This window comes from Miniopterus natalensis, chromosome 10 (genome assembly GCF_054644295.1).
Source record: "Miniopterus natalensis isolate mMinNat1 chromosome 10, mMinNat1.hap1, whole genome shotgun sequence".
NCBI lineage: Eukaryota > Metazoa > Chordata > Mammalia > Chiroptera > Miniopteridae > Miniopterus > Miniopterus natalensis.
In genome coordinates this window covers 51,062,229-51,086,975 of record NC_142090.1, presented here as the reverse complement: position 1 = coordinate 51,086,975, position 24,747 = coordinate 51,062,229, and the positions used below count along the sequence as shown (strand labels likewise).

The following is a 24,747-nucleotide window of genomic DNA, read 5'->3' as shown; positions in this document are numbered from 1 at the left end:
TTACCCCCACCAAGTCGAAGCAGGGAGGGGAAGAGAGGGAAGAGTGTCGTAACTTGGCTGGGTGGCTTAGGGCAGGCATGGGAGATGATGGGTCTTAAAGATAATTAAATGGACTCTCTTGGGGACAGATCCTATGGGGTATTTAGAGATTTCTTGCTGGACTCTTCTGTAGCTCCTTTGACCCAACAAACACACATTTCTGTGCTATGTGAAAACTTGCTGCTAGTTGCCTTCCATGGCCCTGGGAGGCATTTTGCATTTGCCTCCCCAGAACCACCCAGCGTCCTGTAGAATAGTAACATCCTTCATACTTCACACCAGCCTTAGCAGATGCTGCCAGGTCAGCAAAATTTGGACATAAAATGTTATGTGGTTTTAATGTTTTACTGTATGTCTCTTGTACTATATTTAACTACAAAGTTTATATCATCATGTTGCATATTTGGCCAAATATATAAGAATTGGCTAATGGAAAGCCTGCTATTCTTAGGAGCCTTCTGAAGCATGTTCAGTGAGTCATGAGTACTTAGAAAGTTTTTAAGAATCTATGTCATGATTAATCTTGGTATCCCCATCTTTCTCATCTCATAAGGATAATGCCCATATATAGCACCCATGTCCCAGCACTCTGTAACATGCATATAACTAAGGAATAAACACATCTTTCCATAAATTATAGGAGCTAACATTTATTTCTCAGTGCCTTTTCTTAGGAGGGAGATCAAATATTGTACAATATGTTAATTAAATTTTCTTAATTTCTATTCATTTTTTTATATTTTATTAGGAGCTTCCTTACAAATAAAATATTCTTTGAATTATTTTAGACTATTAGTGAACATGAAATTCAGGGATTTGTTAAAGGTGCAGTTATTGCAATATTTCTTATTGTCTAGTGGGGAATGCAAATTAAAACACAGTTTTCTTTGTTTCTAAGAAATTAAAATGGGAACATAGAGGGAAGACATGAAAAATAATGTGTGCACAATTCAATACCTCTCTAAATTGATGGCTGGAAATCAGAAGTATACTTGGCTAGCTTTTTATGATGGATATAACAAGTGACAGGCCATTCAAAGGTTGAAGAAGAGAGATAATGAAATCTTAAATTAGAATAGCTTCCAAAACAGACTGACAGTACTGTTCACAGCAAATTAAAAAGGGATTGACAATTGGAGAGAAAATGGAGGTATGGAATTTGAGATGAGAATATTTTAATCATCTGGCTTTTGCGTCATGCAGATTTCTCCCTAGAGATAAAGAGGCATTTAAAAGGTATTTCTGCAATCCTGCTAAAAAAAAGGAAAGACTTTAAATGGATTAAACATTTCAAAACTATTTTGTCTCCAGATACAAAGATCAGATTTTAAAAGTATGAGGCTATGAGCTATGCTAGTATTGAGATGGCATCTTGTCAGTATTTATTGTGATTAGAGCAAGTAAGTCATGTACAATTTTAACTTAATGAACAATACATGGCATTTTTTAAAAACACTGCTTGAGGTATGTCACATTGTAAAGGGAGTACCAAAGCTTGCTAATTGGTTCAGCCTTGTGTCAAAATTTGTTTTTACTTGTTTCTTGCAAGTGATACTAACTAGAAGCTGTGAGGAAGTTCATGGTGGGCTCCCATGGACACTGGGGTCCTTTATTGTCTTACATTAGCCCAGTCAGGAAAATGACTGTCCCATTACTACCCTTTCAGGTCTGTAAAGACTGGTTTTTCTATACTTTCTTAGAAATCACCAACCCCTGGCAGGGAAATATATTGGTAATGATTAGTATAGAGCAAAAATCCCCCAGGAGAGTTACACAAGTAGTTAGTGGAAGGCTTTATTTTTGAAAGAAACCAACCTTGTATGGGTTTGGCATCTTTTATTCTTAAAATAGCTTCCCTCTTTAATCTTTATCTTTTGTAAATTATAGGGTTTCTTCATAGAAGAGCATCCTCATTCCAGAAAAATTTAATTATTTGACCCTTTTCAGTTATCAATTTCATCCTAAGGCTAAAAAACAAAACAAATGACAAGAAAAACTGGTTTCAGTTATTTTTCTCTATATGTACACCACATTTCCCCATTTCTAACAGATGAGGCAATGAGGAAAATCAATTATCCTCTGTATTTTATTTGTCACTTACTTGAAGTTTTTATATTCTCAAATTTATCACACTTAATTCTAAAGGAGTTATAGCTGTTTGAAAAATAAAATAATTCCTGAAAGGGCCAAAATGTTTGCCATCAATTTAAAATAATTCAAGATAAGGATCTCCAAAAGTGTTTGAGAAAACTAAGCTTCCATCAAGTGTCCAATTGATATAATTTAATGATGGCCATCTATCATTTTAAAAGACCATGCAAGCGTTCTGTATGTCACTGTAAGAAATTTCCAAACCTGTGGAAAATTTTTGAGTTTATTTGAGCCAAATTGACAATTCTGCTGGGCAGCAAGATCTCAAGCGCTCTAGAGAATGTCAGTTTTGCAGTTTATACTTTTAGAGTTAAGAAGCGGTATAAGGAAGATTACATGAAGATGCGAGAAAGTAAGGCAGGGATTGGATTAGAGGATAGTTAAGAATATGTGCTCTCTTGAGCTCTTGAAGGTGGTTAGCTTTCCCAGGAATCTGAAAAAGAGACATTTCAAAAGTGTGTGAACCTAGGTGCACAGAAACAATGGACAGGGCTTGCTTAAGGCAAAGATAAACCTTTCACTAAAGAAGTTACATGCCTGTGATGTTACTACCCACCATGACCTGCCCAGTAAGAAATTTATGATCCGATCACCCTGTGAAGTTACTTTTGGTTAGATTTATTAGAGTGCCCCCCCCTTTTCCACATGTGCAGAATCATTTTCATGCAGAATGCTATTTATTTATTTTCATTTCACTGAAGTCAGTGATCATATTTCTTTATTTGTATTTCACGTCTGTCATCACTTGTGTTTTTAAACCAAGTCCTACTTTTAAAATCTCATAGGAGTCTAGATTTATTCAATTTATTGTCTAATAGTTAGACAATGAATATTTATATAAACAATTCTTTAGCAAAAATATTATGACAAAGCTACCATTTGTAAGACTCTTTTAATACATATAATACCTCAAAGGATTGTTATGAGGATTAACAGAAAGCACATATAAAATAACTAAACTACTCTTAAGTGAATTTTATATCAAAATCCATCTTTTATCTATCAGCAGGCCTCATTTTCCTAAGAAAACTTTGGTATAAATTACCCTGTCTTCTGATTCGCTGACCCAGTCCTCAGCTTCCTCTAATCTGTTCTTTATTCCTTATAATGTATTCTTTATTTCTGCTATGTCACTCTTCGTTTCCTTCATAGTGTCCATATATTTTCTCATGTTCTGAACTCTGTATCTGAGAGATTGCTTATCTCCATTCCACTTAGCTCTTCTGGAGCTTTCTCTTGTTCTTTCATTTGGGGCTTATTTTTTTTGCCTCCCCATTTTGGCTGCCTATTTGGGTTTGTTTCTATGTGTTAGGTAGATCTGCTAGGACTTAGTCTTTTTGGAGGGTCTCTTGTTGCAGGCCAATGTCAGATGCTGTTTGTGACTCGCCTTGAGTACCATAGTTGGAGCTGTCAACAACCCATAGCTTGTGGTTCCTTCTGCTGGGCTGGTTTGTTGTTCCCTCTGCCGGGGCTGGGTGCATTTGGACAGGACCAAGATGCACACCAAAGTCTGCTTTTCCAAGGCCCGGGTCCAAAAGCAGATCAGGCAAAGATTCAAAGCACCCAGAGGTCTGCCTCTGCCAGCAGGCTGATTGATCTGAGTTTCTTGAGCCTCAGGCTGTAGACCACAGCAAGGCTTACACTCCACAGGATGGGGCGAAGAGGTTTTCCAGCAGGGTGGGGCAATTGCTCCCCACCACCACCATCAGGCAAAAGCTGCCTGGATAGCAAAGGTCTGCCTGAGAAAAAACTTTGGTATAAATTATTTTGATTTTAGTCTAATGAGAATATTGTCATCTAACAGAAGTTTTTAACATGGGATTGATCACATGTCCACATCTTTTTTATTCATTCTTTGAATTCAAAACAATCAGTGTTTAAAAAATATTTTAAAAAACAGAATTGATGAGTCATAGAATTTAATTTATGCTAATGCAAATTAAGTTAGAATTATTTAATATTGTTTAGTTTCTTTTTAGAGCTCTTTGTTCAGATCTATTAAAGTATCATAGGTAGTTGTAAATATCAACTTCACTAATTTGAGTTAGGTTTTAATATTTTAATGAATAGAATTTGAATCTAAAAATTTGAATATGAGAGCATATTTACTTTGAAAGCCATCAGGTTATTAATGTGCAGTCTCTTTTTGTGTACTATATTGTATAGAGTTCACAAGGTTTTAATTTTTTAAAAAATATGGCTTTATTAATTTCAGAGAGAGGAAGGGAGAGAGAGAGAGAAACATCAATGATGAGAGAGTCGTCATTGATCGGCTGCCTCCTGCATGCCCCCGGCTGGGGATCGCACCCCAACCTCCTGGATCCTAGGTCGATGCTCAACCACTGAGCCTCGCCCGGATGGGCACAAGGTTTTAATTTTCAAAGTTTAGTTAAGTTTACAAAACATATCATAAAAAATCATTCTTTTGCTACTATAAGGCCAATTTTTATGAATGAATGTAATTAACTATATATATATCTGTGGATTTAAGTATATTTTAAACATAGGGCATTAATTATATTGTTTCTGTTTCTCTCAAAAAAGTTTGTGCTGATATTGAAAGTGATATCAATTTTTATGTATTCTAAGAAAGTCAGTATGCATATGTGTACGTGTGTGTGTGTGTATACATATATGCACACATATATATTTATGAGACCTAATCTACAGGAATCTAATTACATCACTGGCATTAATTTATATTGGAAATATGAGAAAGTCAAAATATAAAAGTGAAAATAAGGCCATTGAGTAATTGGAACTCATGTTTATTTAGTATACTATCATATAGAAAACTATAGTAATATATAGTTATTATATAGTAATAACTATATAATAAGTTATATATTATATATATAAGTTATATATAGTAAACATTAGAAATTATGCACAAAGTTTTGTTATTAGGGCTCTATGTCACATAGTAGTATAATCACAATATTTTAATATTATTCTCTCTACCTTTCAAGAGTGCCAACATTTTACCAACTTTTTCTTCTGTCATGATCAAAACAGGCCATCTGCTCCATTCAGAATATTCTTCTCCATGGAACCATGTCTCAGATTATTCCAAAGACATTCCTAACTTTCTGTCCTTTGTTTTTTGCTCCTCTTATGTTCTTCCACATGAATAATTATTAAAAGAGAAGCCATGATTGTCTAGTTTGTAGCTCAAGTTTTTAATGAAACTAAAAATAATAATGTCATGAATAGACCTTCAATCAGTGTATCGTAGTTTGATTAGGCTTAGTAGAGACTGCATTAGTCAACTGTACCTAAATCTCTCCTTTAGACACAGGTGGCTTACTCACGTTTTCATTTGCATCAGGGTAGTGATACTTGACTAGTTCTGTCCAGTGAGTTATGGTGGAAGTGATGTGTGATTTTCAAGCTGGTGGATTTGATTGCTAGCATTAGACCCTCTGGGACTCTCTTTTTACTCATGACAGGATAGGTGGAACCAGAAGGATGGAGCCTCCATCAGTCTAGGTCCCTGGGTTGAATGAAGATATACTACAGAGCCTGCTTGCTCTTCCACACCTGGGCTACACTAACTGTAAGCAATGGGTTTGTAGCATGTGAGAGAGAGAGACAAGCAAACGACTTTGATGTTTAACCTGCTGAAACATATACATATTTATATGCATACATATAATATGCATATAAATGTGCATACACACATACTCTTATATTCTGATAGTTCTAGCTAATCTTCCTAAAATGTTTAAAATCAAAATCTTAACTAAAAGTTTTATCTCCAAAATAAATCTTAAGACAATTTTTACCGAGTCTTAAAGCCTTTATCAAACAGATTTCTCTTATATAGAGCTACAAAATAGATGTCATTTTCATTCTGTTCTCAATTTTTCATTCTTTTTCTCCTTCGATTTTAAAAAGTATGACAGTTTAGGGAAAACAAAAAATCACAGCTTATTCTCTCAAGAGGATGATGATAGATTGATTTCAGACTCTGACAGTTTTAAACTTATATTTTTGTTCATTTCCAAGTCAAAGTACATAAATTTTATATGTTGAAATGATACTATTTCAATTTATTAGCTAGTTTTATAAAAGTCAAAAATTAATCCATTATTAACAGTATGTGATGTTAATTACCCTACCCACTGACACAATTATACCATGTGTAATTATGACAAAATATACTTAAAATAATATGTATTCTGTAATCACTAGGCTAGGGACCATATTCAAGTTAAGAGATTTGGATTTAACCTAAATTAGTAGGCTATAAAATGTGTGTGTATATTTATTATATATATTCTTAAATATATATATTTAAAGTGTCCATAAAATACAACATTTTTACACTATACAGGACCATATATTATAATACCATTACTGTAACTATAGCATTGGTAAACTCAGCTTTATTTAAATATTTTCCATTCTTATAATGAAGGGTAAAATTTTAGTGGAAGTTGAAAACATTATAGTTTGTCAATGGATCAAATAAGAATATTGTATGCCTTGATTTGAATTTAACAATAAATTATATTATTTAAATTTTTATTTTGAAACATGCATTTTTATCTGTCTTATGAGTTCCACCTCTCATTTGACATTTACTGGTGTTAATTTGTTGAATTTCTGGATAAATAATGTAGATGTTGTGTGAGATCCATCTTCTCTTGTCTGACTCCCTATGATTTAGCCATGAAGAGTTCAGACTTTCTATAATAGTAAAGGTGTGGGAGATTTTGGTACAGTGAAAGTTGAGAACTGTTTTGACCAAGCCATTCTTGGTCAGATTCTTGGTCAATACATTATTGGTCAAGGTATTTCAAACTCTAAAATTGGTCAATACATTCTTTGTCAAGGTATTTCAAACTCTAAATTCTTTTGGTAACGTACAGTGCTACATGTACATAGTTGTTTTCTTCTTTAGATTTTCATTTTATGTTAGTGTATAGTTACTTCAGATTTGATCTATTTACATAATTTTATGTATATAAGAATCTCCCACACTAGGAGCTTACAAAGGAACATTGTATTTATAGTGTCTACATTTACATTTGTCTTTGGTTTAAATAGTGAACTCTAGGTCAATGAAAAATATTACCAAATATTTAAATTCTGTCTTATTTCAAAAGTCAAGCCCATGGTCTTAACTATTATTTATACATTTAAAAATTATAATTACAGGTTCCACTTAGAAAATGACGTTAAAACAGTTGCTAGAAAAAAAGTAGAAAGGTTAAAGATATCAATTTTGACCCAAAATAAAAACAGTAGTTTGAGAAAGTCTTCTGTTTAATATACTCAGAAAAATGAAAAATTTAGAATGCCATTTCATATCTCCTACTGAATCCTCATTTTACTTTGCATAAATGCATATTTGTATACATTTCATATGTATATTATTTGAGTGTAGAACTCTTTCCAGTAAACTGTGTTGATTGAAATTTCATATAAAAAAATACCTTAACCTAGGAAAAAAGATACTTCCATAGTCTATATTTTGATGTCAATGGCATAAATTTTAACTTACTCTGAACTAAGGGAAAGAAGAGAATTGTTTAGAAATGGACATAACAATGTCCATTAGTTTCAGGGAAATTTTAATTTTACTGAACACATCTTTATGCTCAAAAAAACTAATAATACCTGTGAAATATTTGTTAATGTTAATAAAATATATGAATTTTTAATTAAAAGATATAAATATCTTTTATTAAAGACAATAAGATTAGATTTTTGAATTTGATTTTAAAAATAATAATTGTTTTATAAAATGATTAATAAGATGGACTCCAAATGATAGAAAAAAAAATCACTGGGCATATCTTTGGACGTGAGAAAATAAAATTATATTCAAGAGATTCCTTATTGAGAATATTTTAAAGAAACAGTAAATTCAGTCTTACTCTCATATTTATATTTTCCAAAGGCATAAAAATGTATTTTTGTCTAACAAGAAAATAATTACGTAAAGTTTTGGCAGTGTCCAGAATGGCTAATATAACTAAATGCTTTTAAAATAAATTAATTAAATGTTAATGATTATGTATAAGTATACTGTGGTTTAAATAGAGGAAGGAATAATATGATCTGGTGCCCATTGTGTTTTGTATACACCCCTCCCTACCTTCTTGGGAAAGAAGGTAATGCTACTTTGTTTAAGAATATGTAATTTGTAAATTTTTCCCTCAAAATGTTAATAAAATGCGCATGCTTTTGGTTTTACACAAAAAATATTGGAGATGTCACATTTACTAATATCAGTGCAAGGACAAGAAAATGAGCTATTGATACTTTAGTAGGATATTTATAAAAGAATTTCAATTGAACCAAAGAAATGAAAAGACTTTGCTACAGATTTATTTGGAGGGCCAGATAAACTGACAAATAATGTCAAAGATTCTGGCTTTCATCAGTTTGATTCGGAATATAAAGTGACAAGAAAGTAAAGACTTCTTTTAAAAACTTGAATAAGATTAATATCAAAGAAAATACACTTTGGGAAGAAGGGTGATGTTTATTTCAATAAACCTTGTTTGTACCAGAGAATGGTAACTATGTGTTTAAAATTAAATTGCCTTTATTCTTACATGTGCCTAATTTTGTTTTATGAAATAAAAAATTTAAGAATTACTGATCTGTATGTTACCTTCTGATATTAAATTTTACTGAAAGGTTGGTTGAAGTTTCCTTTTTAGGAAGAAAAACCTCATATGTTTCTAAGTAATTAAATCTTGTCACTCTTGCCTTCTGATAAATGAGGCTGGTTGGCATTGGAGCATTCAGAGCTTTTGATGTAGGTTTAAATCATTTCCAAAAGTCAAAGGTGCAAGTGAATTGCAGAAGAGAGCCGCACAAGGCTGGTAAGGAGAGAGTGTTCGGCAGTTTGAAGTGTCTTTATAACACATATATGAGTCCTGTGGTAGAACTTTATGGTCTTATAAGACCATGTAATCATCGAGCCTCCCTCTCTAGAGGCTCTCTGTAAGTATAAAGGCACAATAGATTACCCCATCATTCTCAGGGAGGCAGAAGGGAAATTGCTTATCTGCAAGTACTCAGCAAGCATTAATGTGCTCTACATACAAGAGAGGCAGGCATTGTATCCCTGGGTGCTTGATTTAAGTCAATAGCTATTTTAAAAATACAAAATTTTAAAAAATGCATTAGAAGATAATGGATTTTTATTGGTTTTTATACCTTTTCATATTCTCTCTTCTTGATGGACTGTGAGCCATACATAGATACATGGAATTTGTATTCAGTACTTTTATTTTAATGCAGATATGAAAATCATATTTGAAAAGTACATTTTGCTATTTTCATTAAATGAAAACATTAGATATTAAAGTATACTATGCACCAATTGCTTTTTATGGAAACGATGTGGTTTATGGAGCCATAGGTCCTCATTTGTTCCTTTTGGCAATCTCTCTCTGAAAAGTAAAACTTCTTTAATGCTTGAAGATCCCTAGAGTTTATGGTGTCAGTAACTGCTGACTTCATGCGAGCCAGACAGTCCCAACTGTCACTGAAACAGTGACTCCCAAATCTGATTCTTCCTCGCAGACATCCTGGCTCAGCTGCAGATTCATTGCTTTTATTGCCTTTTAAGTAATCCTGTTTAACAGATATCTCACAGGTACCTCACATTGTGATTGAATTCATCATCATTGTCCCCATATACACCCCTCCTCCAACGTTCCTGTCTCTCTTAATACTAGTATCCAGGTGCAAGTCAGAAAACCACGGTTTCCCTTTTCACTTTCTCACCGTCTGTCACTGTGGTCTGTAGATTATTTCTCAGTGTCTTTTGTACCTACTTTCACTTCCTGGGCACCACTGCCTTTTCAGTTTAGACCATGATTATTCCTCACCAGCCTGACCATACAGGCTTTCTGTTTTACCTTCCCCACTCGCATCCGGCTTGCTTTCAATCCACATTCAATCACACTGGCTTCCAAGTGAATTCTCAAGTGCAAATATGATTATTTCCAACTTTCACGTATATGGCTCTCTGTAATTCTTGGAATAAAATCAATTTGTATTTTCTACTTCTGGATTATCATAACAGTGTGTCTTTATCTTATCATTGCTGCCGTTGTCCTACATTCGTTCCTCTTTCATTCACTGTTTTTAACAATGAGCTCCTGGCATGTCTTCTGCCTATTTGTTGTCACTGTCTCTGTGCCCTGCACAGATTACGCACTGAATCAGCCACCGAGCCCACTTTTTTAACACTGCATGTGTCACCTAGTCCAGGAAGTCTTCTGTGACCACCCTTCTGTTGGCCCTCAAAACATTTACTTATAGCTTCTGATAGGCAGGTACAGTTAATAGGGTCATGATACAAAAGCAATATTTGATTTATCTGTGTTCTGTATTTGATTTAGAGAAACTTCAGAAGAGTAATCACAATTTATTTTTATTTTAGTTTCAAGATCTAGTCAAGGATTATTAATTTTTTTTTGAATGATTAAATACAGTGCTGGAATTGGACCTTTACCTTACTAGGATTCCAACAATTACAGTAAAAATTCCAAAACCATTTTTAATCTGTCACAATATTCCTTTGTGCTGTATGTATCTCTTTGCTTATTTTGCTATTGTAGGAAAACCACGTGAGATTCTATCCTTAAAATATCACAAAGTCATTCTGTTGATAGCTATGCACTTTATCAGTGTCATTGGTTGTCTATTATCTTAATAGAATGCATGATATCAGTCTTTCCATGGTGAGTTCTTTGTCTTTCAGGTCTCAGCTTAAAATATATTAATTAAGTGAGAACATTCCTGAAGGCCCCATCTGAAGTAATCACCTAGCCAATGTTTGTGGCATTCCCAGTTTTAATTATTTAAAGAGCACCTATGATGCTGATATGTTCTTATTTATTAATTTATTTATTGTGTATCTCTTCCACTAGGATGTTAGGCCAGTCTGTCTTGATGGACTTACAGCCCTAGAGAAGAAGTTGGCAAACTATGGTTTACTGTCCTACCACATTTTTGTAAATAAAGTTTTATTGGGACACAAACATGTCCATTTGTTTATGTGTTGCCTATGGCTGCTTTTGTCTGACGTCTGCAAAATGAGTAGTTGTGACAGAGACCATGTAGACCATACAACTACAATATTTCTTATCTGGCCCATTAAGAAAAAGTAGGCCAACTTCTACTGAAGAGCTTAGAACAGTGCCAGATACAAAAGAGGAGCTTGGTAAATATTTGTTAAATTAGTGTAGGATAGAAATCAGTTGATTAGCATACATATTGGGAGATACTTCAAAGAAAGGGTTTTAGAAATATTTATTGCTTTAAAGGACTTCCTAAAAACTGGGCAATAGTATGTATTAGGTAACATGGCTCTGGAAGTAACAATCTATCATTTGATTTCTACAATTTATTGTGTTTTGTTTCACTCTGAAGCAGTGAATGGTGTTTAAACCAAGTGATTGCTCTTCTTGATTATAGCCAACTACTATGTACTGGGTTCCAATGCATCTGACCTTTGCACCTTTAAATCACCAGGCAACTCTATTCTAAAACTGGTTGACACAAACCCTTAAGTAGCAAGCAGTGTGTGCCTTATTGATAGTATCACCCCGGACCCCAGGAGCCTTGTTATCCTTCTTCAGCCATATCTCATTAGTCAGCTCCAATACTTTCTGATCCTTCCTTTGAATTCAGCAGCCCAGCTTTACATGGTGACACTAAATGCCCTGTGCTGTTAGGGAGTCTCAGAGCAAAGACAAGAGAGATCCCACATCTCATTTGGTCTGTAATTCTCACCCGGAGTTCCCTCTCTGCTTTCACAGAACTGTGTGTGATTCTGTGTGTGTTGTGTCTGGTATGTATATTAGACCTTATACAATTTAATTTTTTCTACCAGAATTTTGGTTGTCTGTTCTATCATGGCAGCATTCACCAGTGGGGTTTGATTTCAGGGAGCACTGAAATTTCATCTGCTCACCGAGCTTATACAGTACATTAAGGGCTATCATTACAGATATATATTTTTTTAATTTTAGCTTGCATTCTCTTATAACAATGTCAATAATTTTGGAAAGGTTAACATACATTTTTCTTCATGAGATTTACAGCAAGGAAGGTTAAGCAATGTTGTGGACATTAACTTAGGGCTGCAGTAAAAGCAAAGGTTCCTTGAGGAGTGGAGAGAACGCTAGGTTTTAATCATTCATCCTAGCATTTTAGCAGCTCAATCCAAATTCTTCCATCGAGATATATATTGTTAAAATATTTTAAATGCTGAATATTAAGAGGTAAATAAGCCCTGGCTGGCGTGGCTCAGCTGGTTGGAACATCCTCCCATGCACTGAAAGGTTTCCGTCCCATTCCCCATCAGGGCACATACCTAGGTTTTGGGTTTGATCCCAGGTCAGGGCATGTATGCGAGGCGATATGTAGATGTTTTTTTCTCTCTCCGCCCCTCCCCCCCTTTTAAAAATCAGTAAAACATATCCTTGGGTGAGAAGTAAAAAAAAAAAAAAAATAACGATAAGGGCAGGCAACACGTATCGCGCAGTTACTCAGTGACAGTATTCTCAGTGCATGTAACCTAATCTAATACATAAACATAGGTATTTAACAGTTAACATTTTAATTACAAATAGCCAAATTTATGATAAAAATGGCTTTGTATAAATGGGAAAAATTGAATGTCTTCTTCAGGTAATTACTTTAAAGATTCTGGTTTATATTTATAAATTATGCAATGTTCCCAAATTTAAAATTATGTTTTACCTATATGGTTTCAATGAAGAGCATCTTATCATATGAGAGCTTTTAATTGGGGGGAGTGAACATAAGGAAAGTGGCTTTATTACAAAATAAATGGTGAGATATGTTAACTGTTCAAATAAAAGAAAGTAACTGGCGAGACTAAAATAATATATAGAAATGTAAAAACGAAGCTGTTGTCTGTGGAAGACATCTAAAGGACATGTCCCTGTTATAGTTTTCCACTCCAGCTAAGGGAAGGACCATAATAGAACCATGTTCACTGATTCCTTTTTATACATAATCTTTGACACTCATACTAGCCCTGAAGGCTATCTAGGATCCTTAGTCTATTCAGGTTCATTTTTTAGATGAAAGAACAACAGAAGCACAAGAGGTAAAATGATTTGTTTCAAGTAGCCTGTTGTGCCAGTGATAGAGACTCTTGGCTACCAAAGTCACTAATTGTGTTTTCTTTTTAAAATAATGTTAGAAACAGAAAAACTTAGAATGCTTGAAGGATAAAAACAGTTTTTACCTTACCTTCTAGTCTTGTTATTCCTGTGCAAAATCACTACAGCCCCTCCAAGAGAATTCTTACAGTGATCATTTTACTGAAAGTGACATTTAAAATCCTTCAATTACTAAACATGACATTGTATCCCAGGGTCTTCTGTTCCTCTTGCATTATTCTTATTTCCTTTAATAATAAAGTGGATTTCTTTTGTGCTCCTTCTATGTGCTTCACAATTTGCAGATTTCATTAAAGCAGAGCAGCTGTGTCCTGGGTATTAGCCACATGCCCTGTCTATGGGCGATGAAAGACATAAGGGGCAAGACCAGAAATCTCAGTCATATGGGAGTTAGAGAGTTGACAAGGACAAGGGCCTTTTAATATTTGTACCAAATTAACTGAACGAATAAGGCTTATCTTGTCATCAGGGTCTACATATGCCTTGGACCCTTCTGTTTCCCATCTCAGTGGGAGGTGCAGTCTGGTACCTGAGACACGATTAGAGAGATTAGATTTGGTCTTCTCTTCTCTCTGTATTTTATTAATCTTTCAATTACACTGGGATTAGATGAGATTCCCTTAGCCAAATCCATTGAAAAGATTCATTCATTTTAATATTGATGCACACTGTCCAGTCCTTAAAGAGGATTATTTTTGTTGGTGCACTTAATTGGATCAGTGGGTTTCTTCTTATTAAAATTTTTCCTTTTAGAGATTAGGGTTGATAAATAAAACTAGTGACATCTGGCTCAGCTTATCTCTCAAATGCAACCCTTTTAATGACTACCTTATATGCTATGGGATAAAATGAACATTTGCTATAGAGATAAAATAAATTTAGTTTAGAATTACACAGTAAGTGTTGACTCATTAAAAATAACAGCAACATCAAAGCAAAACGCTAAAAATCTGTGAATGTCTAAAAGCAGGTAGTGGGAAGGGATGACATTTAATGGCACTAAAAAGTAGCCTTTAATCCTTACTTTTTTAGGTATGAGAACATTGTGTTAGAATTTCTGGGACTAAAATGAAAATCTGCTCAACCCAAAGGGTGTCAAAAATGTCACCTTAAATATTGAGATAATTTAAACTCATGAAATAATGTTTAAAAAATTATATCAACTCTCACTTTGAAGAATTTTTGTTGTGGGTCTTTGTTGACAATATTCATTGAAAATATTGATTGTTACAAAGTGAATTCATTGTCTTCTGATTTTTTGAGTGTTTTTTTAAAAACTTGAAAACCTCACCCAAGGATATGTTTTTATTGGTTTTAGAGAGAGAGGAAGGGAGGGGAGAGAGAGAGAAATATAGCTGTGAGAGAGGAACATTGATCACTTGCCTCCTGTGTACACCCTGACCATGGATTGAACCCACAACCTTGATTATGTTTCCTGACCAGAAATCAAACCCGTGACCTTTTAGTGTATAGGACGACGTTCCAACCAACTGAGCCACACTGGCCAGGGCCATTGTCTTGTGTTTATAGTTGTAGTAACCAGGTTGCTAAACTGTTGACATTTTGGTAATTCTTTCTGGTGGGGGATGTTCTGTGCATTGTAGGCCATCCCTGGCCTCTGCCCACCAGATGTTAATAGCCTCCTGCTAGTCATGAAAATAAAAAATGTCTCTAGACGTTGCTCAGTGTCCCCAGGGGAGAAATATTTCTCTCAATTGAGATACATTGTGTTACAAAGCATTGGCATTTTTCTGTTGTTTTAGATTTAAAATTTTAAATATTTAGAGCTCATCATATAATGAAAATTTAGAAATAAATAGCTCACATACAGTAAGAATTTTGGAACCTGGAACACACTTGAGTGCTGTCTCTAAGCTGTAACTGTGATTTTTGGCAAACTGTGTGCTCTTTCTAAGCTTTATTTTTGTCATCTAAAAGAGGAGATAATATTAGTGTCTCACTCAAAGTGTTATTCTAAAAGTTAAATGAGATGGCACATAAGATGTGATTAACATATCTGCAGCACACAGTTAGTGCTTAATAAATATTACTGACCTTATTTGTCATTAGCAGTGGCAGTAGCTTAAAAAATATATACTAATTTTATCACAATGCAAGGCTTTGATAAAAGAATGGTATGATTAAATAGAAATAGTATAGTAAACATTCTGGCCATATTTTTTTCACTGTAGAAGAGTAACTGGTCAATGCCGATTTAGCCTTAAACCTACTGCCAGTAACTAATGAACTTAAGCTAAGTGCCTTATGGCTACTTTAAGAGCAAAATTAGTCCTCATTTTCTGCCAATTTTAAAGAAATGAAGATCTTTATCTTCGTTAGAAAATTAGATTTTGCAAAAGAAGTCTTTTATAGATGTCCAAGGCTAAGCCTATTAAAACCAATGAATGCTGAGAAGGCAAACCTTGACTTTGGGCCTCCACTCTGATAATTGACTCGGAACGCGAAGCATACGTCTCTATTCTTCTTATACTTAGTTTCAAAAACATGGCCTTGGTGCTCGATGATTCTCTCTTTTAGAGTATTCATTCTATTGTACAACCTGGCTTCTTAACGGGAGAAAGGAAAATCTAATTTGTAGCAGCATAAAAGAAGCACCTTACATTTGCTGCTAATTCTTCTAAAACACACGGCATGTCTATATCTTGTTTATGACGTGGAATACGGAATTTTTGATAAGTTCTGAATGCAGTTTCCTTCTGTAAACTTCAACCCCTAAAGTGATGCACTGTTGATACATTTTAAGTTTGAATACATTTTGTCTATTTATTCAGGCTCAGGGCCCGTTGGGCACTGAAGGTGTGATGTGACTGTTTCAAAACCTTATGGTCATTTATAATGTCGACTACAGCTTTCAGATGAAGCAAATATATGTAGGAAAAAAAGGGGAACACATTTTTTATGATTTGCTTAAAATATAAATAGCTTGGGTTCATCTGTATCAAAAATATATTTTATAAAACATAAAATATGTTTGACAAGTCTCTGATAAGACCTGTAGATAATGAAGCTATATAAGGATCTAGATGCTAAAAACTGTGGATTTTTTAAAATGGTAAATATGATACAGTTAAATAATTAAAACAAGAGAACTGGCCAGAATGTTTACTATACTATTCCTATTTAATCATACCATTCTTTTATCAAAGCCTTGCATTGTGATAAAATTAGTATATATTTTTTAAGCTACTGCCACTGCTAATGACAAATAAGGTCAGTAATATTTATTAAGCACTAACTGTGTGCTGCAGATATGTTAATCACATCTTATGTGCCATCTCATTTAACTTTTAGAATAACACTTTGAGTGAGACACTAATATTATCTCCTCTTTTAGATGACAAAAATAAAGCTTAGAAAGAGCACACAGTTTGCCAAAAATCACAGTTACAGCTTAGAGACAGCACTCAAGTGTGTTCCAGGTTCCAAAATTCTTACTGTATGTGAGCTATTTATTTCTAAATTTTCATTATATGATGAGCTCTAAATATTTAAAATTTTAAATCTAAAACAACAGAAAAATGCCAATGCTTTGTAACACAGTATGTCTCAATTGAGAGAAATATTCCTCCCCGGGGCCATTCAGCAACGTCTAGAGACATTTTTTATTTTCATGACTGGCAGGAGGCTATTAACATCTGGTGGGCAGAGGCCAGGGATGGCCTAAGCGTCCTACAATGCACAGAACATCCCCCACCAGAAAGAATTAGAAGTTTGTGTGAAGGTAGAACATTACTGTTTGCAGGTAGGGGGTGGGGAAAGGAGGGCATGAGTGAATATAGGGGTGGGCAAAAGTAGGTTTACAGTTGTAAGTACAGGAAGGAGAGTTTATTTTTGTATTATTATTTGTTATTTATTGTATTATTTTCCACATGAACAACTGAAAACCTTTTACCCAGCACTGTATAGTACACAATATATGAAAAATGCAATACATGTACAATACATAATTTATAAAACATAAAATATAATTATTTTAAATGCTGCTAAACAATTTATAGAAAACCAGTCAGAACTATTATCTATATTCTTAAGTAATTCTTTCCAAATAAAAGGTAAAGCTTTATTTGTGGCCAAGAAATATTTCAAGTTCTTTTAGAATGATTTTATTCTGGAGTTCTTTTATGAGATGTTATTGGGCTACTAATTTATATCAGTGTTTTCACAATTAAATAAAATCTTTTGAGTTTTGATTTCTTGCTCTCGATGTTCAAATAAAGATCTTGACTTACAGAAAATTAACTGTACTTTAAAAGTGTTTTTACTAAACATTGACAGATGGGAACTTACTTATAATCTGTTAAATTTTATTGAGTCAGAGTGCCACAATTATTTTTTGAGTTTCAAGTCTTTATATGAATGAACAATACAGTTTCAAAATCCAAAGTAATATTGACTGAAAATAATTTTCCAAGGAATTTGGTCTTGTTTTATTTTTTCCGTCATGAAAGGATCATGTTTTATACCTTTAATTTTAAGTACAATGGTGTAAGAAAAATAGGGGACTCTAAAAATATTGAGGCGAAAGAAATGCACCAGTAGCTTAACCATATAAACTCTTTATAATATAAAACAAAATATCTCCTAATAATAACTTTTAACTTTTTGAATGCACCTGCCTATTACCCAGTTATAGCCAGAATAGTTGATTTAAAACATTTTCCTAAATAAACTCTACTTAAGATTTTAGGTGACAGAGAGAGAGAAAGAGAGAATGAATGAATGAATGACTTTATGTATGTAAATATAATGAAAGTAGCAAGGGAAGAAATTATATTCAGGAAATAACATGAATTCATTTTAGCATGGCCAGTATTATTCATTAGCTTTATTATTCTATCATCTGCAGATTACCCACTTATTTTAGTATTGTTTATCCTGAGTTATGCTAATAGCATAGAAATAAAGAAATGTCGTCCACCTTGTAATTCTGAATTAAGCTAGTACTTAATTTTACAAGTTTAAGAAGATAAAAATTTGTACCTTTCAGGATACTAAAACAATATGTTTATTAGTCAAGTGTAATTTATAATGTGGACCAGAAAAATATAGCCAAAATATTGAAAAAGCATCTAAAAGGTATTCATACTTGTTTGTTTACTTTGATGCTTTATATATTTTATTTTAAATTTATAGTTGCTTTCAACATAGCTTGAGAAAAAAATTTCCTAGTGCAGCAATATATTTTACTTTGTAGTTTTGGTGTTTTAGGAAATTTGAATGCTATGGTTAAATGAATGACTTGTTCAAAAATTCTCTGGTTAAGGGCTGGAGATCCATATGCTCTACATAGTATAAATTGCCTGAAATTGTTAGACTATGTTTATTTTTGAAAGACAACGGCAACCAAGCTCTCCTTTAAAGAAACTGAACTCATTTTACACTCCCATGACCAACTTTGAATTTTGATTTCTTGCTCCAGACATTCAAATAAAGATTGTGACTAATAGAATAAAGATTACACTCAAAAGCCTTTATAAATATCCACAGACAAATGGAAGTATTTGTATCCTTACTCACAGTATATCAGAGCCTAATCTTTAGTAGTTGTTAAGTTATCAAATAAAACTTAAAAAAAATAGCAGCCTTGAAAACAAATGAAACTTTATTAAAAATAATTAGATATCAGTTTTTTAACGTGAATAAAGATAGAATAGATTGGAGATTAATGAAGTCTACCTGGATAATAAATAAACATGATTATTTGTTCAGTGGAATATTACTGTTAAACTTATGAATGTTTAAAGAAAAGTACTCTGTCCCTCTTTTTCTGTGATGTTTTGTATATACTATAAATATTCATGAATAGTAAGTATCAGTTCAGGTTATCTATGTGAATATAAATTTTTATATAACTGGTCACTTAGTGTTCATTGGATCATGCTTTTGCATATGAAATCACTGGTATCTCAGATGCACAATGAATCTGACCCAGCTCATGAATATTCACACACACACTGATCTTTCTGGAAGTAATCACATCTATAAAGATGGAAATCTTGTTCGTTTTCAATAATGAGAAATGCATTAGGATGCTAGTCCCAGAACAATTTTACAATACCCTGTTTTCATTTTTTTGGTAAATTATTAACTTTAATATATATGCACATATGCTATACATATTTTTTAATAGAAGCTCTTTTTTCTTTTACCTTTAAAATGTCTTGTGCATGGTTTAACCTAATTGCATTTGCTTCCTTTATTTGCTGTGGTCACCAAAAAGAATAGAAATTAAAAAGTATTTCCAGTCCTTATCCCAAGCTAATTTCCACTGTTTAGGCTTGGTCATAGATTCTCAAGCACGGAGAGGCCCAATGTGCTAATCTGCTGGGGGTATGGTACATATTTAAAAAAAAAAAAAAAAATGTATGAGATTATTTGTCATCTTTTTGTGTGAAGGGGAAATTATATTCTAAGCTAGTAAAATATTTAGTATGTTAGGCATAGGATGCTGTAATTACAGAATGCCATAATTACAAATTATATACTATTTTAACCCCTGTTATATCCCACATTAGAATGCTTCCCTTTCATTGTAATGAATGGTGTATGTTTCAGTGAGCAGTTATAAGTAGGTATCAGCATCAGTGACCTGATCCTTATTAGCACCATACTCTAATTATTAATTTAGCTAACTAGAAAAAAAGAACTACTGTGCCTAATGGTAGTAATAAAGTATGAGCTACTTCATGTTTCTAACACTGATATTGTCAAGCCTCTGAATAATGTTGGGGGGTTCAAAATGAATTCTTTGTTGTTGTGTAAACACAATTAGTAAATTATGATCAATAACAAACATATTGTGTGTGTTTTTAACTCAAGTAACAGGCCAGGTTATGTTAGTATATCACAAAGAATCCTCAATAATTGAGGGAGGGGGTCATCAAACTGGGCCCTGAGGTGTCCTGTAGATTTCTTTTTTCAGCCTGGAGAGCTCTGCTGTCATTTGTTTTATGTATTACAGCCAGGAGCTGTAATTCTCAGCAAGGAGCAGTTTGCCCTCCAGGGGTTATCTGATGCTGTCCTTAGACAGTTTTGCTTGTCATACAAGGGGATGGTACTGGCATCTAGTAGGCAGAGGGCAGAGATGCTGCTGAGTATTCAACAAAGCATAGGAAGCTCCCACAAAAAGAATTACCCAGCCCAAAATGTTAAAAAGGCCACCCTCCTATAAAAATTTGTTTGAAGAAATAATTCCATGTCTAAACATTTTGATAGCTACTAGATTAGAGTACTTTTATAGGTAAAGCAATGAAAATTTATAATGTTATTTTGCAAATCAGTGGAGATATATTCAATTAATTATAAATTTGCATTAATTTATTTTTCCATTTTTTTTGTTAGCAACAATTGTGTTAAATGAACTCAACTGGACAAGTGCCTTAGATGAAGTTTTCAAAAAAAATCGAGATGAAGATCCTTCATTGTTGTGGCAGGTGTTTGGCAGTGCCACAGGCCTGGCCCGATACTATCCAGGTAAGTGCTTAGTGATTCAATAGGTACCAGATAAAATCATAAGTTCCAGACTTAATGTTTCTTGAGAACACTCTCTTACCTTCTACACTGAAAGCAGGAAAGCCTATTTCTCCTTACATGGCTCTATACCAAAATCACTTAGCAACCAGACACCCAAGAAGTAGCTGAAGTGTAGGCACCTGGGGTCAGGTTGCTGTGAGACCCGGAGCAGGTATCTGTGTACCTGAAGCAGGAGGTTATCCTGAATCCTAAAACAATTCCGAGCTAAAGATCTAACTGCTCATCATGGACCACGTTGTGAGTCACATTCAGAATTGAATAGAATTTTCAGAAACCAATTGAAATATTTCTCTCCAGGTTTTAAATTTGTGTTTCTATATAAAAAGTTGATGCTTTTCTTCAATCAACAAGGATTTGTTAAAATGAGTAGGACAGGAAATAACATGAAATTTCAATGAAAGTAAGGCTTTCTTATGTGTGAGGTTGGATTAATTTTGAGAGCATCTCAGCCATGATACATATTCGATGAAGATGACTATATTTTATAAATTAAAATGAATAAACCCTTTCGTGATGCCCTCTATAATTTCTTATAAGGAGGTTTGGAGAAATAAATCCATAACAAAATGAAAGTTAATCACTAGTAAATCCTGAGAACCTATTGAAAGCACTTTTAGTGAAATGTCTGTTTCTCTAGCTTTAAGAACAAGCTGACAAACACAAATGCATTTTCTTTCTCAAAGACATGGCCTGAGTTATGGGATACTTAAGTAACTTGACTTTAAACACTATAGAGGAGAATTCTTCCTGAGACTTGACTTTTTCTAAACATGTTTAACAAATAGGATTGGTTACAATAAAAAATCCCAACAGTGGATTTGGGGTGAAATAGAAATTGGGTAATATCTAGCTTTGTTTGCCAATAACTCTGTACCAAAGGGAAATTGATGATGATGCTAAGAAAAAAGAGGGACAAATCAAGATTGTAAGAGAAACAGGGAGGGGAGTAAAGGGAAGATTGCGAAATAAGGGGGAGAGAACACATTGGGGTCAATATTTGGAAGTAAAGATAGGTTGTATTATAAACACTTTTCAAAGATGGCTCTTTTTGTAAATAGCATTTAGCTTTTAAACTTACTCTTTAAACATCTTCAGTTTTTTCATTTTAAATGCTAATTGAGGACGATGGCTTTGGTTTTTTAAAACCCTATTCACATATTTTCAAATGTGTTGGCATTTTGTCCACTCTGTTTTAGAAAATATCTTTAAATGTTTAATTTTGCTGAATCTGAGAGGTCCCTCCAGAAGATTAGCTGTGGAAGCAACCTTCTGCTCTCCTGAAATACCTGGATTTGAGCAATGGATAGGCAGACAAATTGATTCACTGAATGACTCATAGGCTGAATTCATTTACCTTTTAGAAGAGGTTATTTAAAATGGCTTTCTTGACTGCTATGCAATATAGTCAATTTCAATTTTAGTGAATCTGTTGTTGTTTTTATTTTATCTTTTATTATTTTTGACTTACAAAAAGCTGTGCATAATATATACAACTTATACACCTGTGATACTATCACTGTAATTGGTGCCATAAACCTGTTCATCATCTCCAAATGTTGTCTCCCATCCTTTTATTTATTATTATATTTTTTGTGATGAGAACACTTAACATGACATATATTCCCTATTAGCAATTTTTTGAGTGTACAATACAGTATTGTTATCTACAGGCACTACACTATACAGAAGACCTCTAGGACTTATCTTGTACAAGAGAAACTTTGTACCCTTTGACCCTCTTTCACACTCTCCCTAGCCCCTGGCGACAGCCATTCCACTTTCTAAATGATATCATGTAAAGTTTGTTCTTCTGGCTCTGGTTTATTTCATTTAGTGTAATGTCTTCCAGGTTCATCCATGGCAGGATTTCCTTCTTTTTTAAGGCTGAATGAGTTGCTCTTTATGGGAATGATATAAACTAAATCTTTTTAGCAAGGATACTAAGAATAATTTAAAAGCAGAACATCATATTTCTGTTTGTGCTAATTCATGTTTTCAACACTTTTAACACTTTTTTTTCAAGTTTAAAGACTTTTAAATGCAGGGATTTAAAAATTTTTTCAGTAAACCGTATTTTCCTCTTTGGTTTTAGCCTTACAGGCCAAAGTAATGTGGAGTGGCTTATCTGTGATTACTATCTGTGAAAGCCAAGGTCAAAAATAGCCTTTAACTATTGTTAATTATCTTAAGTATTAATAAAATAGGATATGTTACTTTTACTTAATTGGATTTTCACATTATAAGACTTAGGCCTCAGGTGAGGATCTCCCTACTGGCTGTGAGAAACTGGGTGGGTCTCCTAAATTTTATGAGCCTTTATCATCAAATCTGAAAATTATGAACCCTAAGTATTCCATTTATCCCCTAAAGGTTTTTGTGATCAATCAGATACTATAATGAAAATTATTTTGAAAACACAAAACAATAGGTATTTTTACAAGAGTGAATATCAACTAGAATAATTTTGCCTAAATTCATTTTTCTCTTCATGTGAGAAATTAAAAATAATTGAGGTTCCAATCAGTTGACAAAGAAGATGAAATGGAAATGTGGAAGGAGTTCTAAACAGATCATTAAGCAGTAATATCTATCAGTAACACTACATACGGAGTTGGTGAGAAGATACAGATGTTAGCTTATGGCCTTAGTTAAGTCACTTCTGTGCTGGGTTGCCAGATAAAGTGAGGTCAATTAAATTTGAATTTTATATAAAAAACATTATTTTTTAGTATCAGTATGCAATATTTGGTTTCACTAAAATGTATTTGTTTTTTTATTAAAATTTAAACTGAATTGGCTGCCCTGTATTTCTTTTTGTTAAATCTGTCAAACCCTATCTCTCAGGCTCTGAGTTTCTACATTTGTTAATATGGGAAAATCACCAACCCCCATTACATCACAGAATTGTTGACATAATCTATTTCCTATATTAATTCAAATGTAGAATTGTATAATTTTCTTTTAATTCTGTAAACTACCTTTAAAAATGTTTTTGGCCACAATTATTGAAAATAAAGTGTTTTGCGGAAACTAGAATAGTCTAACTCACAATAGAGTCTAAAGAATATTCTTGTTCAAGGCTAAGATGCCCCTTGGAGCAGGGCTACATGGCGTCAGTAGGTTAAGCAAATATGTACCCGACAGCCAGGGTGTAATCCCACTTCCTCACCCGATGCGATGGTAACCTTCGGAAAATCCAGACTTCAGCTGCAAAACGAGGATACTAATGGTTAAACTGTGGGATTTTTAAGAAAAAGAATTCATTGTGCTTCTTAGCAAATTGTCTACATGTACGGGAAAGTCGGTGATGGTTAGCCACTCATGATTTTCATTTATCAGATTATTTAAACTACAAGGAAACACTATGGACTCTAAGTGAGGAGATCTCAAGAGCTGACATGATACAAAGGCAGTTCTGCAGAGCTGATTCTGGACAGCAGTTTGCTTGGCCATTAGTGGGGATTTGAACTGTAGCATCTGTCCTTGAACTGAACATCAATGAGTTGCTGGTTTTCTTGTTTGGTTGATGTGCATGGAAATAAGCTGGAAACGTGGTTTCTGCATGTCTTTTTTCTTTCTCCCCTCTTCCTTTTTTTATCTTTCCCCTCCCCCTCCCAGCCCTTTCTTCTTCTTTCTCTTCTCCGAGTGAGAAGGTAGGTAGCTGTGTGATGATAAAAGACACATTATGCTGGGGCAAGGGTTCTTGCACTAAACTGCCATCAGCGCAGTGGTGTGCTCTGGCTGTCCTGTTGCATCTCCGAACCTGTTTCTTCACCAGTAACTTGGGAGAATCGAAGAAGGTTTCCAGGGCAGA

At 33.8% G+C, this 24,747-nt stretch overlaps 1 protein-coding gene across 2 annotated transcripts in view; it reads left to right on the top strand.

Moving 5' to 3' along the window:
* Window positions 1–24,747, top strand: part of CACNA2D1 (calcium voltage-gated channel auxiliary subunit alpha2delta 1) — a 451,150-nt gene that overhangs the window by 306,302 nt on the left and 120,101 nt on the right. For both annotated transcript variants that reach the window (XM_087821121.1, XM_087821120.1), the window contains exon 7: window positions 20,742–20,873. In XM_087821121.1, the coding sequence (XP_087677247.1) occupies window positions 20,742–20,873 (132 nt within the window). The remainder of the gene's footprint in view (window positions 1–20,741; window positions 20,874–24,747) is intronic.